At 40.1% G+C, this 15,379-nt stretch overlaps 1 protein-coding gene across 3 annotated transcripts in view; it reads left to right on the top strand.

Annotated features, from left to right (window-relative positions):
- Positions 1 to 15,379, top strand: part of PTCH1 (patched 1) — a 144,378-nt gene that overhangs the window by 72,225 nt on the left and 56,774 nt on the right. For all 3 annotated transcript variants that reach the window (XM_089662136.1, XM_089662135.1, XM_089662134.1), the window contains exons 3-8: positions 1,706 to 1,895; positions 5,066 to 5,135; positions 8,484 to 8,575; positions 9,519 to 9,717; positions 11,761 to 11,882; positions 13,429 to 13,576. In XM_089662136.1, the coding sequence (XP_089518262.1) occupies positions 1,706 to 1,895; positions 5,066 to 5,135; positions 8,484 to 8,575; positions 9,519 to 9,717; positions 11,761 to 11,882; positions 13,429 to 13,576 (821 nt within the window). The remainder of the gene's footprint in view (positions 1 to 1,705; positions 1,896 to 5,065; positions 5,136 to 8,483; positions 8,576 to 9,518; positions 9,718 to 11,760; positions 11,883 to 13,428; positions 13,577 to 15,379) is intronic.

Below are 15,379 nucleotides of genomic sequence, written 5' to 3'. Positions count from 1 at the left end.
CTGTAATGTGGATCCAGTGGCTTTAATCCTTTTTGAAGCATGGACATGGAGCATGTAAGCTGATTAGTAGTTCTGACATGACACCAAATTCCTAATTTGCACTCACTGACTCAAAGTATTGAAGCCAGAGAGATCCAGGCAACCAGTATTCCTAGAATAGGTACAGCAACAGGCAACTTCTCAGTACATGTTTCCTTTTGAGAGCGGTCTGTGTAGCGAATACCAATGGTGTGTGTGTGTGTGATTAACCATGTGCTTTGGGTTTTCATGTGACTGACTGGTTATCGTAATATTTGCAGCAAAATTTAGGGGCATACACAGAGATTGGTCAAGCTATTGGAATTCTTTTCACTGCACTTTACCCTGATTTGGCAATAAGTTTCCTTTATCATACTGTGGAGCATTACAATTTCTAACCTACCGACTTCTCTACAACCACCCTGTTAAAAAAAAAAAAAAATTCTGCTGAATCAGTGCTGTCGGCTATAGTTGTTGGCGCTGATCATTGAAGTCTCCCTGCTTTCAGAATACAAAGGCCTACTTCCAATATGTAGTAATAAAGTCCTTCCTTTTTTTTTTTTTTTTTTGGTTCAGCCTGCTTCTAACCAAAAAAAAAATGAGTCCGTCCTCTATGGGCTGGCTTAGTGAATTGTTTTGATTCTTGAACAAAGGGAACCAAAATATCTAAAAGATATCAGCATTTCAGATACAAAAAAAGGTTTTCTATGAAATAGAGAGAGAGAGGGAGAGAGAGAGGCTCAGTTACTTCAGCTTTCTGTTGCCAAGCCCAGCTTTTGTAATGTTGGTGTAAGGGAAAATTGCTCTCACTCTGCCAATTTTTTTTGAGTGCGGATGTATATACATAAAAGCCATTGATTGTGAAATGTGCTATAGGAGCTGACTGTTTATACAAGTGCAAGAAATTGTACAAAAATGTTCAGTCTGCTCTACAAGGAAAGCCTGCTTAAGGTGATTTAGTTTCTCCATATGGAAGTCTTAGACTGGGGAGAGGGTAGAATTAAGCTTCAAGCGTTATTAAAGCCATTTCTTTTACAGTTATTGCTGTTGTATAGTATAAGTTGGTTCTTACAAATATCTCCAATACATTTCATTAGGAAACCTGCATCACTAAACATTATATTTACCTTTTAAACAGATTTGTTCACTTTTCTCAGTTCTATATAATTACCTTTTTTGTTTGCTCAATTGTTTTTTCCTTTTCTGACCTGGCAAACTTTACAATCTTACTGGTTGCCATGAGTGATCTCTACACAAATGAAGTCCTTTTTGGCCCTTGCGTATCTGTGTGTGTGACCTTACTACAGGTAACCCTTCTCAGCCATTAGTAAGCATAACACATGCCCCCAAAGTCTATATCTGATTGGTGGCCATGTGGGAATATATATAGTAAGGGTACTAGGATAACTCTTTCCTAATATAAACTGCCAGTCCTTCATAGAGAAAAATGCTGGAGTCATCAATTAAGTATGTTTATTTAAAGTTCACAAACCAGTATCTATTCCATTCATTTTCTGGGATGCAAAGAAAAACTATACAGTTTTGTTTCCTGCAAATGCATGCTGGAGATTATGGGCTAATAGCAGGTGGAGATCTACTACCTAGCGCTGTCTTATAGACCTCTATCACTTGCTCCGATTTCATTTGTGGATACTAAAGATAACCTGAAAATCTATTTGTTTGGCAGTTGGTGGACGAGTGAGCCGTGAGCTAAATTATACACGGCAGAAGATCGGAGAAGAAGCCATGTTCAATCCACAACTCATGATCCAGACTCCACTAGAGAATGGTGCTAATGTCCTAACAATCGAAGCTCTAAAACAACACCTTCACTCAGCACTAGAAGCCACCAAGGTGCAAGTCTTCATGTATAACAAGTAAATGTCAACTTTTCAACTATTCTTTATATAATATTCTGTTATTCAAGTGTGATTTTGTTCACAAAATGAATTATTGTTTGGTTACACATCATTTTCATGTTTTTTAAGAGTGGATAATTAAATGGAAGCTTGTAGTCCTTGAGATTTGCTTTTCTCAAGATTAGTAAATCTAACACAGGTTTTTTCATTTCTTTGTAGACACTGACAAGTTCAATTATCTGTTGGCTTCTTTTATGTTCCCTGAACTGCAATACAGAAGGCTCTTCATACTTGTTGCTGCACCTGCCTTAAAGTGGTTGTAAAGGCTGAAGGTTTTTTTACCTTCATGCCTTCTATGCATGAAGATAAAAGCCTTCTGTGTACAGCAGCCCCCCCCCCCCCCCCAGTACTCACCTGAGCCCCCTCTTGATCCAGCTACGTGCATGAGAGCCTTGGCTGTTCCGGGTCTTCCCTCTTCTCTGAGACACAGAGCTATTGGTTCCCACTGCTGTCAATCACAGCCAGTAAGCCAATGAGGAAAGTGCGTGGGGCCAAGCCACGGCTCAGTGTGCCTTTATGGACGCATAGGGCAGCTCTTGGGAGCTAGAGTGCACCAGTGCCCCTTAGCAAGCGGCTTGCTCTTGGGTACTGCTCAAGGGGCAGGAGCCAGGAACATCGGCGGGGACCTGAGAAGAGGAGAATCAGGGCTGCTCTGTGCAAAACCTTTGCGCAGAGCAGGAAAGTATGACCTGTTTTTTTTAAAGTCTAACTTTTTAATATCACTTTAAGATGGTCATACTCTAACCAGTTTTTTGATCAGTGAACAGGCTGATCAGAAAAAACTGAATGAATGGCTTTCCCCATCAGCAGATTGCAGGTGCAATGTAAGGCTCCTGCAGTCTTCTCTAACTTTTTGCCAGTATCCCTGTACAGGCTTTCAGTTACAAAGCCAATGGAAGACAGAATGCAGTGCACTCACAGCCCATTCAAACTACAAGAGTGTGTGCCATGATGGCTGATGGTACTTGTAGTGTTTTTCATTCACAGGAATTTGTTATGGAACAACATGTCTGTGTGGGCAGAGTCCTGTACAGGTGTGCTGTTTTCAAAAAGTGACACTGGGTCCAGGAAGAGGATCCCCTGCCCCCTATCACAGAAAGAGGGAGTGTTGGCAGCGGGAGGTGGGTGCGTAGGAACATGCTATATGTTATACCCATAATATGTTCTATCCTTTACCTTAGGGGTGCTCAACCTTTTGAAGAGTGAGGGCCACTTAATTGATTTGGTAACCGGTCGCAGGCCACAATGAATTGAAATGGTTCAGAATTTTGAATAGCATAATGAACATTTTCTCCCTGCAGCCACTGTATGTCGGTGGGCGGAGGAGGAGAAGCCAGCTTTCAGTAGTTTTAGGAGGAAAATGGAGAGGGTCGCCTCCTGTATATTCCATCCCACCTCCGCTACTGTCCAAGTGTAAAACAGATTGTGATAGGGAGGGTGCACAGTCCCCCCAGACCCCCAATGCTACTCCAGTGGCTGGGGGGTAAAAACCACCTGTCCCCTGCAAATGTAAACAAGCCCTTACTGTCCTGAGCCCCCTATAAGGCTTATATTTGCAAAGCAAGACTTTCCTGCCCCTCCCACCATCCTACTGGTCGGTGAGGCTGCCCATTACATGAACAGAGCAATAGGGAAGCTCATGAGGCGAGAGGACCAGGTCTATATAATATATATATATATATATATATATATATATATATATATATATATATATATATATCTCTATCAGTCTCGCTCTGGATCCACACGTGATTTTCACGAAAGGTAACCGCATGCCTCAACATGCTTATGCATGCCTCAACACTTGCTGTGTCTGAAAAGGTTATGTTGTGTTAGGTTTACTTTACCCATGGGGGAAAATCCCATTTTGATGTAAAGCCTTTTTAATTTGCTTAAAAGGGCCTGTTTGAGTCTTAAAGGATAAGTTCACCTTGTACATCCATATTCAGGATGGAATATGTTTCAATTGTACTGGAACCCCCCCACTTCATTCATTCACAGAGTTCTGGGAATGGGAGACTACAAATCCCAACAACCTTTTGCTGCTGTCGGCTTGTAGTTCTCAATGAACTACTACGGTGCTGTGGTAGTTCATTGATTCTTCATGTCAGTATGTATCTGCCTGCCCAAATGAGGTGCAAGCTGACCGATTACATTGACAGTCTGCAGGAGTCCTGCATGGCACCAACGATCTGCTGATCTCCAGTGCAATGCTATCCAGGCTCCCAACACAAAAATGGTACCTGCACTTTTTTTTGCAGGTAAAAAAAAAAGGTGCATTTTATTATTTTTTGTCAAAGGTAAACTTGTCCTCTGAAGGACAGAGGAATTTGGTGGGTGACCCAATCTTTAAAGACACCATTGGCCCACTTCCTCAAAACTCAAATGAAGGTATTAGCCAGAACTAACAGTTATTTGCTAACTGTACAGTGTTAAGAATCCATTAAGTGGGGTGATACAATCCTTTTTGTCTTTGTAATATTTGCAACAGGTCTTTTTTTACCATGATTTTCTGAAAGATTGAAGTCAACAGGTGATTCTTGCCTGCAACTACTGAAATTGAAATATCTGATTTGGGTAGAATTGATCAATATTTGTAATATTTGATCCTTTGTACTAGATTAGCTTACTAAAGGTCAATTGTGTACAGTAAATCATAGAAGCAAGTTGGACATCTTGTGTTTTTTTTTTTTTTTTTTTTTAAAGAGGCCAGTAAAGTTAGAAAAGAGCTGAAGGAGAGAAATAACACAATTGATCTAATTAGGGATACAATCCTGTAAGGGAGACCACTGACTTATCTGATGGGAATATGAGTGCAATGAACGCATTTTACAGGGAATGATTAAAACTTTTTTTTTTATAGAGGTGCACTGATTTGATTGCACTGACATTGGTTGATTATGTCCAAACTGATCCATCCATCCTTAAGAATGTTGGCAGGCTTGATCTTGCCCGATTTTGAGCTCCTAGATTTTACTAGCTTTATATGCACAAGCTTTGTTTTATGTCTCTTAACTGACTGTACAACTACAGTATGTAATGCATATACACATATTAAGAGGAGGTTTTTTTTTTTTGTTTTTTTTTATATAAGAATTTAATTGTCCTCTCTTTCTTTTGCTTTATAGGCCTTGGAAACTAGAAAACTTGTGCTTTAAATCAGGAGAACTTATCACAGAAACTGGCTTTATGAACCGGGTAAAGAGATACAGAAATCTGATACTTACACTTGCACTTCAAATCTTGTGTAGAACGGTTTTGTTTTATTAAAGCAGAGGAAAAGCCTAACCCTATCTACTCTTATAAATGCTCCTACCTCCAACCTGCCCTTCCTAACCTGTACAAAAGTGTACATCAGCATACTTGCCTATTTTTAATTTGTCCCAGTCACATGATCCTGCAGCTCTGGCTCCCCTGTGCCAGTGAGCAGACTCTGCAGGGGATGGGAGGGAGCGCTGACAACAGCAGGGTTATGGGAGCCTACAGTCAGAGCTGCAGGATCATGTGACCGGACTAGAGCAGGTATAGGTTACAGGTTAGGCAGGAGAGGGAACTTGTTTAGGAATACTGTAGACCTAGTCTTTTCTTCCACTTTAAGTGATTATGAGTATTGTATTATAACCTTAAAGTTTTGGAAAGGTAAAGACCAAAGAATGCTTGATACATATAAGAATAATTAAATTGCAATTTATTGTCAGTTGCTTGTGCCAACTACCTCTGAAGTTACTTTTGTCAGTATGTGCTCATTATCTGTGTAAAGAAGAAAGATCATTACAATGTGTCATTTATCTCCGTAGATGACCAGGTGCATATAGCACTTTGTCTCGCTCAAATCTGTCCCTTAGTTTCTAAGCAGTGGGGTCAGACAGGAATCTTGTCAGCAGCTGCATCTAAATATACAGAGCCTTACCGATGGATCACAACAAGCTGCAGTGATGAGTGATATTTCAGTTTTATGAATGAATGTTCAGTACTGCTGGGCTATGTCATAGCACTGGTCCCAACATTGCAGATCATTCATTCACAAAAGTGAGAGCTCACACAGTGCTGTGTATGTGTAAAAGCAGCCGCAACTCTGTGTGATCTTTCAGTATTATGAATGAACATCTACTCTGCTTGTTCATTTATAATAGTGACAGATCCCTCCATAGCGGCAGCTCCTGTGTAATGGATTTGTGGCTAATTTTTCTTAAAAAAAGTTACTGCAGAAACTTTACACCAGGGGTAGGCAACCTTAAAGAGGTGGAAATCTACCTGAACAACATGGGAGAAGTCGAAGATCACCGGGCAGTGTCACCTTCTCACACCTGATTTAAACCTCTAATTGTATTAACGTGTTGCAATCACATGCATTGCATGGCAATCATGGGTTTAAATGATGTGGTGAGGAGGCAACATACCGCCTCACCACCTGTCAAACATGCTTGGATCACTTTTCAGAAGAGCAGTGAATGAGCCCTTAATTGCATTTAGCATCGGCACCCTTAGGGCTTGTTCACATGTAAAGTTGGGGAAGTTTGGCAGCAGCCAAAGGTGTACACATGCCGCAGCACTAATTAAATCTCCTGTTGCTTTTGGTAGGTGCTACCGCCTGCCAATCATAACCCATTCAAATAAATGGGGCCACTCTGTAAGTGTCCCACAACTGCATGCTTCTGACAGATCCAAGAGGTTAAAGCAGGTGGCGAGAAAGCAACACAACACTGCCTGCTTTAAAACTTTTTTTTGCTGTACTGCACAAGGTTGCAGGGCACTTGCAGAGGGGCTTCATTCACTTGATTGGGTAATGCTTGGCAGATGCTACACCCACCAACCATGACAGGGTGCATAACTCATGCTGCAGCTGTGACATGTGTACACCCCTGGCCACTGCAGCATAAAGGGGGTGCTGCTATTGCGGGGGTGGTGAAAACTCGTCGTAACTATGTGGTTTTACTACCCCCCAAACTGCAAAAATAAATGAACCCTTACTGTTCTGAGCCCCCTATAGGGCTGCTTTCACACTGGTGTGCTGTGGTTTACCTGCGCATATGCAGCGCAGTTCATCTGCGACTTTCCTGGGTTAGCTGTGCTTTGCCATAGACTTTTATTAAATCCTGCAGGTATGGTGAACTTTCAGAAAGTACCAAACCCTCAGGATATAATAGGAGTACAGTATATGGCTTAGTGCAGCAAACCCACAGGAAATCTGCAGGTACACTGCACTGTATCTGCGGTGTGGATAAACCGCAATGCATCATTGTGAAAGCAGCCCTATACTATTATGCCCAGTGTGTTGCCCAGTGAAGATCATTTCTTTTCTGCCGCTAACACCACTCTGGAGACCAGTAGCTGGCATAAGAGGTGGAATGCAGTTGGGATCACTCCGCATGGGACAAGAGCCAACACTACAGAGGAGGCATTGGGTTATGTGTCTGTTGGTCCCTACTACAGCTCCAACTTTACAAGTGGTCCCTCTGCATTGCACTCTGTTTGATGCTGTTTGATGGAGGGTCAGCAAGCCCACACCGTGATCTACCAGTCACCTGGCTACGGTCTACTGGTAGATCACGATCTATGGGTTATTGACCCCTGCTTTACACAGAGCCAAATCTTTGATCTTTTGCTATGATGAATGGACAAGCAGCACATGATAGTGATAGATTACTCAGTTTAGAGAGAGTCTGGGGCTCGGTGATGGCTGTACCTCCCCCCCACAGGAATGCCTCTAATTTGGGCTTCAAAAGGGGGTGGAGCTTAAACAGGTATATATAGATGCATTTTGGGGACAACAGGGCCACCAAGAACAGGACCAAGTGCCATATGCTATGTGGTCCACTAGGGAATTTAATAATTTTAAAAAATGTAATGCCATTTAATTTTTAACCCTGTTTCAATATACAGATCTTATAGGCGCAAATTGTCACCTTCATATTATTCAATTAATAGTTTAAAATCATAATTAATAATGGTTTCTGATATTTACATAGAGTATTAGTGTGCAACCTGCATGCTTTTATGGAAGCAGGCTCCTAGCAAGATCTGAGAAGAGCACTCTTAATAGTGGTTAATGTGGTTCTAAAGGATCAAGGTTTTTTTTTACCTTTTATGCGTTCTATGCATGATGATAAAAAACCTTCAGTGTGTAGAAGCCTCCCCTACAACTTACCTGAACGCCCTCTCGATCCAGTGATGTCCACGAGAGCCTCGGTTCTCTGGGGACTCTCACTCCTGATTGGGTGAGGCAGAAGTGGGAGCCATTTTAAGGGTACAGTTTTGCAGGAGGGAAAGTTAAATGCTAGGAGACATAAATGTAGGGTACACTTTTTAGGGAGTAGGGCTTTACTACAGCAAGAGTATTCAGGCAAGAGTCTTGCTCGAAATTTCAATACTCTAGCACCAAAAACAAAGGTACCCTTTCAAGTGTGTGTGTGTGTGTGTGTGTGTGTGTGTTAAACTTAATGGGCGTGTATCTTTTTTTGGTTCAGTCTTACTTTATGGGTATAAAAATGATTTTATCATTTAGTATATTGACAAGAACATATTGCTGAATGTTTAATTTTTCAGATCATAGAATCACTATACCCCTGTTTAGTCATCACACCTTTGGACTGCTTTTGGGAAGGAGCAAAACTTCAGTCTGGAATGGCATATCTACCGTAAGCGTGCAATCCCTTTTTTGTTTGTTTTTTTTTTCTGTTTTTGTTTTTTTGAAAAGAGATTTATTAATCTCATCTTGGATTTTATTTTGGTAGAAATATTGGCAGGTTGTACAGATTAGGCAAATCTATGTAAGGTGTGGGACTGGAACCCTTATGTTTTTTTTCTTCTTCTATGTCACACTTACTTTGGAGTGTTGTATATTCTGTACTTGGGAACACACTAGTAAAGCCTAGAGCATTTGGGGCATGAACAATAAGGGTTCTTTTTATTTCATTTGTTTAATGAAACAAACAAATGCCGTTTTCATTCCCATCTTAGATTTTACAGTTGAGCAACTTTTATATTTCATAGTCTCGATGCAACAAAGAGTTAATTGTTTTGTGCATTTGGCATGAGAAGGCATTTCTTGGTAATTATGCAAGAGTTCGTGTCTGAGTAATTGTTCATGTCCCGGTTTGCTTGTCTCTGAAAATAAGCAATTTGCAATGGCCATCTCCTGGCCTACAATGTACAGTCCCGGAGGAGAACGTGGAGCGCTTTCACTTTTGTAGCTGAAAGATTTGAAATAATGACTTAAGCCTGGTTGGGCAAATACAGTTTGGCATAGATGACAAAACGAGGCAGCCAAAAAGCCTTTGTCACATGCCTGACTGAAGCTTAAAATGTGCCAGTTCTGTTGGAGCAGCAATAGCCACTGCTGTAGGGGGGTTTGCCAAGTCATCAGGCTCCGTAGTTTGTTAAACTCAGCAAAAAAAAAAAAAGTATTTTCTTGGCCTGACTGTACTGTTTTTATATTACTTTCTCACAGATATAAACTTGTCATCATTAGTTGTGTTCTTTACCTCCCACTCTGCCTCTTTCTTTTCATTCTTTTTGAACAGCCAGACCAGAGAACAGATTTTATGTTGTCATTTTTGGCTCACTCTGATTTCTCTTTAGAGGTAAACCCACTTTGCAATGGACAAACTTTGACCCCACGGGCTTGCTGGAGGAGTTGAAGAGAGATAAGTTCCAAGTAGACAGCTGGGAGGAAATGCTAAATAAGGCTGAGGTTGGTCACGGCTACATGGACCGCCCCTGTCTCAACCCATTAGATTCGGATTGTCCGCCTACAGCACCCAACAAAAATTCATCCAAAGTGAGTTCAAATATCAGCTACTAGTATGTTACATGTTACAGACACGTTAAATTATTCAATTATTAATGGTTAGTAGCAAAATTCAAGGCAATTTATGTAGTGGAAAAATAAGGATATATTACAGTGGGTTGTAAGCTAAAAAAAGCATATGTCAAATCATAATTAAAAAAAAAGATATTTTTAGTACATCTTTGCAGTGCATGCACATTTCTCCATGTTCTATCCCTTTTAAACAAGCTGCAAGTACTGAAAAATACCTGTCGACCCTGCCTGCTTCTTTTCTGATTGATTACAAATAATTCAGTCCTCTTCTAATCTCCCTCCTCTCTCCTTATCTCCAAAACCCCTCAATGTTCACAGGCAGAGAGTACAGGAAGTTATTAGTTTACAAGCTTTCTGCCAAAATCCACTATCATCAATATTTTTTGTACTTATTGAACAGATACAACAGTATTTAATGGTATATTTAACAGACAAAGAGAGCAAAGAGAAGTTAATTGCTAGGATTTACATACACCTTAATCGATTTGACATCTCCGCCACTCTCCACCTCATCCAAGCAGAGAAAGCTTTGCATTCCGTTTGAAAATACAAAGTATTCTCTAAATGGCATCTGTGCTGAGTGGCTGACCTCCTGTGTTCACAATACATCAGGCCAGCTACTAAGCATGGGACCCGGAAGCAAGCGGTGATAACTGGAGTAGCGGTGTCTATTTTGAAGTGATTTCAAGCTTCCAGGGCATTGGCAAAGTATGGCATATACATGGTTACATTGGTCCAAGCTGGGAAATTATGTAAAATTCATTTTTAAACAAAGACATCACTAGGCTTCATAAATAGGATTAGACAATTAGAATGAATGATTAAAGATTGAATATTCAGATTTATGCATACTCCATTTGTGATTGGTTCTCCTAAAACTGATGTTTAATCTGCTTATATTTTGATTTCCCTGGTTTCTCCTTTTCCCCATCGTCAACATGCCAATAACTGCATTTTTAATTAACTTTCTATCTTTATTACCTACCATATTCTAGACATGGTGATGTTACATAGTTAGTCTGGCTGAAAAAAGACAAATTAGATCCAGTTCAACAATTAAAAAAAAAAAAAAGTTATAATCCTATACCCACAGTTAATCCAGAGGAAGGCAAAATGTCATCACTGGGTCTCTGTATAATCAAGGCAGATGATGGCTGGTGGGAGGGGCCAGCAGTTTTCTGTACATAGTTTTCTGAAAACATCACAGCACCCTGTCTTGGTACTCTTCTCGAGCCATCAGCCCTGATGCAAGCAGTGGGCTGGCTCTTGGTAGGAGTTGTGCAAATGTGAAACTGCTTTGACTGGTGGATGTCCTGCAGGAGTGGCATTCATTTGCAGATGGTATTTGCGTTGAGACTGCCGTATGTAACACACACGTGTTACTGAGCTATGAGTGAAAGATCTGAAATCATGGTGAATTAAAGGAACGGCCCAGAGATAGTAGTGCTGGGGTGGAGGGGGGGGAATGGAGCATGCTCATGGCTTGCTGCAGTATTATTATTATACAGGATTTATATAGCGCCAACATTTTGCTCAGCGCTTTACAATATAACGGAGACAATACAGAGGGATTTGAGGGCCCTGCTCCTTGGAGCTTACAATCTAGGAGAGAGGGGCTAGTGGTACAAAAGGTAGTAACTGTGGGGGATGGACTGGTTGGAAGAGTGGAAGATTCCAGTATTAGCTGAGGGCAGTATCTAATACACTAAGTGAAAATCTCGCAATGTGCAATGAAATCAGACTAAGCTATTTCAGTACAGGTGAGGATCCTGTACAAGGGAAAGATCGAAGTTAAAGATGGAATTTGGCTTTAAATTATCTTGTCTTCTGATAGCTTAAAATGATCTTTTCACAGCCTGCTTTCGGTCACAGTAGATTTACCAGTATAGTTAATTTTGGGGCTTGAACACTTTTTAACTCTGTGGATTTGTAAAGTTTTCTAAGTTTGCTTTATATATTTTTTTTTTTTTAACAACACCTCTCGGAAATATTTCTTTTCAGCCTCTAGATGTTGCCCTTGTCTTAAGCGGAGGATGCTATGGTCTTTCTAGAAAATACATGCACTGGCAAGAGGAACTGATCATTGGTGGCACTGTTAAGAATACTAGTGGAAAACTTTTCAGGTAAGAGCCTATGCATTGAGGTTCTGCTCTTTCACCACTGAGGATGCAAAGCAGGCTAATTTACGTATGTAGTGCCAGGGGCAACAATGATACAAAGCATAATAAGTTGCACAAAGTCATAAGATGATCATTACTTAATCAGTATCCCCAAAGAGGAAAAACTCCCAATAGTGCAGATTCCACAAGGCTGTCTTTATATTATAACCACGTATACAACACTGTCATATATGCAAAAAATAATTGTGCATGTAAGCTGCTACCTGTGTGATCTGCAGCATGCCTGATGTCTAGAATCTCTGCCTCCCGGATTTTTTTTTTTTTTTTTTTTAATTTGGACATTGATTGCCATATGTGATATTCGAAAAGGAGGAGGCTGCTATCCGTTTGATAATCCTGCATGGGGAGTGTACCCTTGACCTCTAGGTTTTAAGATCCAACCTTCCGGTAACCCTTGGGTTCAAATGTGGTGTCCACCCTCAAAATCTCAAGTGTTAAACTACCTAAAACACTTGAGATTTTGAGCGCAGTCGTACACCTTTGTTTCTTTGCACACTCCACAGTGAGTTTTTAGTGACACCAGCTGGATAATTATGAATTCTATTATATTATTATAGGATCTTTAAATTGTGAAATGTGGTGGCGGTCATGATATTCATGAAATTCATGCTGTGGAAATTTTATTGAAGCGAAGTAGAAAAGTTGCACTTCTGAACATCGTGGTGGAGGATTCTTTTACTATATGAAAGTGTGTTACTGCTATCGTTTTATACATTTAAAGATTTTGGGGTTGTGTCTTACTACCTTTGCAGTGATTTTCTTTTATATATATATATATATATATATATATATATATATATGTATATGTTGTGTACCAGCTATTATGCCTTGTGCACCAGGCTGGTATCTCTGGGGAGGGGGGTATCAAGCATTTGTTTTTAATTTTGTATAAAAAAAAAATAAGCTTCACATGAGTTGGGTTGTGGTTGAGTTTTTTTTTTTGCTCATGGTATGACCTAATTGGTTAAAAACTTGCAACATTTGCTGTTCTAATCAGCTACAAACATGTATCTAAATTGGCTTTCATGAATACACAATTACATGAATGTGGTGTGATTGCATAGTTAACGAGAGGGAAGAGAGACTTGCACACGTCTGTTTAAACTATAATCACCATTTGTGTACTTCCCGGATTCCTGCAGAGTGTCAAGAGTTTAGTCTGGTACCGCTCTCCAGTGAAGCCAAATATTTAGTGATTGCAGGCAGGTTTCTAGGCATGGCAGAGCAAAATGAAGACTTGTTTTCTAAGTTGTGTGATACTGACCTTTTTACTTTTCCTTTACAAGGGGGGAGAATAAATGACTTACAGCCCCGCAGTGTATAATTTTATATTTCTGTAAAATGTACTTAATTTAGAAAGAGGAATGTTTGAGCATCTACAAGATTTATTGGATTTGCTAATAAAACATGGCTGTGCTTAGTGTAAACCTGGGCTCATTTGTGAACCTTTTTTTTGTGCTTTATTTTATTTTTTTTATATACATTACAGTGCCCAGGCATTGCAGACTATGTTTCAGTTAATGACTCCCAAGCAAATGTTTGAGCATTTCAAGGGTAACGAAGAAGTTCACAACATGAATTGGAATGAGGACAAAGCAGCAGCCATTTTGGAAGCTTGGCAACGGACTTATGTTCAGGTAGAGTGAGATTTAATGTTGACAGAGGCACCCCACAACAACAACTGAATAGTATTACTCATGTGTTTGAGTCTTCTACATTCTTATATTACCCAGCTGTCCCTTGACAACCAGCTTTGATTCCACATGCCAGGTATACTTCTTTCATGCACATGTAAGGCAAAGTCATCAGCAACTGTCCTTGAAGAGAAGCACGGCTTCAAATGTTGACACCCCCCCCCCCCCCCAATCTGAAGATGCTAGTTATCTAGCTGTTTGTGGCCCAAAACAGGCATGCAGCTAGGGCACCTGATCTGCAAATGTGGTTCTATAATGACACAACAGAATTGACACCTTTGGATTAGCAGAACAGCCAAGCAGGTGGTATTATCAAAAGAATAATCTAGCAATAGCAGTTTATATATTTTCTGAGTACAACTTAAAGCTGAATTCTAGGTACTACTTTCTTTTTTTTTTTTTTGCATAGTTGCGTGGCCCAGATTGGGCCAGTGAATGTATGCATGTGCTATATGGGGCTGATCCCTGTGGAAGCTGAAAATCACGGTAGTATGCACTGATTGGAGGAGGTGTAGAGGCAGGATGGTGGCATCATAATCTCCACCTTCTCTATTCACAGAGTGCTTTGCCTTTATGGAGAAAATGCAGACTATTCTTTTGAAAGGTGCCCATACCAAGCAAGCGACCTTGGCAAGAGACCTTGTTCTCTAAGCAGTAGGGCAGCTGCTTGGCAAGAAACCTTGAAGCTAGCATCGACCTTTGTAATAGCGGTGCCTACTATGGTTTCCAGCTTCTGTAGGGATCAGCCAAATATGGCACATGCATACTTACAAGCTAGACCAATGTAACAATGCAAAAAAGCCATACCTGTAATTTAATATTACATCGGGGCTTCTAAGCTGTGTGACTTTCCATGAAAAATGTATGCATTTCACCTACAAGTTCTTGCATAGATGCAGAAAAAGGTTATACTTCCATAAAGTTGTTGTTACATAGTTTCTTTGATGGTGATATCCAATAAGCAATTGAACTGTCAACATTAAAAGGAACCAAACACAAGAATGGCACACACTCTCATGCCTCAAGACAACACATAGAAGTTGATTTGCTTGCATGTTTAAATATGTCATATTACCATCTCACAATGTGCAATAGAGTATTTTTCTAGTATTTATAGTGTCTTGCCACGATGATATTTCCTAATATAGGACACAGGCAAGGGATAAGAGTTGAAATAAAGAGAAAGTGTGACTTGTAAGGAAAAGGTGTCTGGAACACATTAGTGAGCCAAAAAATCTGTTCACAGCTGCAGTCCCATTGGTGAGGTCATGTGACTCTTTTTTTGGCCTTTGTTTCCCAGGCACTGACTTCTTCTGAATTGCATGTGACCTTTGTGAATCAGCCAACCAATTAAAAACAAAGACACCTCTTCCAGGCAATGTTAGAGACCACTGCAGAGCTGTGTGTAGAGGATGAATGATGATTAGACATTGAATGGTTGGGCATCATTCTAGACCATTACGGCTCTGCAAATGATAATGCTCATTGCATTTATTTTAATGTTTGGATATTTTATTCGAGAAAGCTTTTTTTTTTTTTTTAAATCTAAAAATAATCTTAGTGTTGCTTAAAATTATCTTTTGGTGATCAATGTTCCCATATAGGCTTTATAGAGTAATGGAAATCTGTATGTTTGGTCCCAAAATGAGTACGCAAAAAATTGCAACCAATTGTCTTCGAAAAACTGTGTCTACACAGGGATCTGTCAAGTAATCATTTTGTTTTTGTTTGTTCTGATACTCCATG

Source organism: Staurois parvus, unplaced genomic scaffold, assembly GCF_062004578.1.
Source record: "Staurois parvus isolate SC_StPar_1 unplaced genomic scaffold, SC_StPar_1.0 ptg001432l, whole genome shotgun sequence".
NCBI classification, from domain to species: Eukaryota; Metazoa; Chordata; class Amphibia; order Anura; family Ranidae; genus Staurois; species Staurois parvus.
Note: the sequence above shows the minus strand (reverse complement) of the source record. Positions and strands in the feature narration are given on the sequence as shown.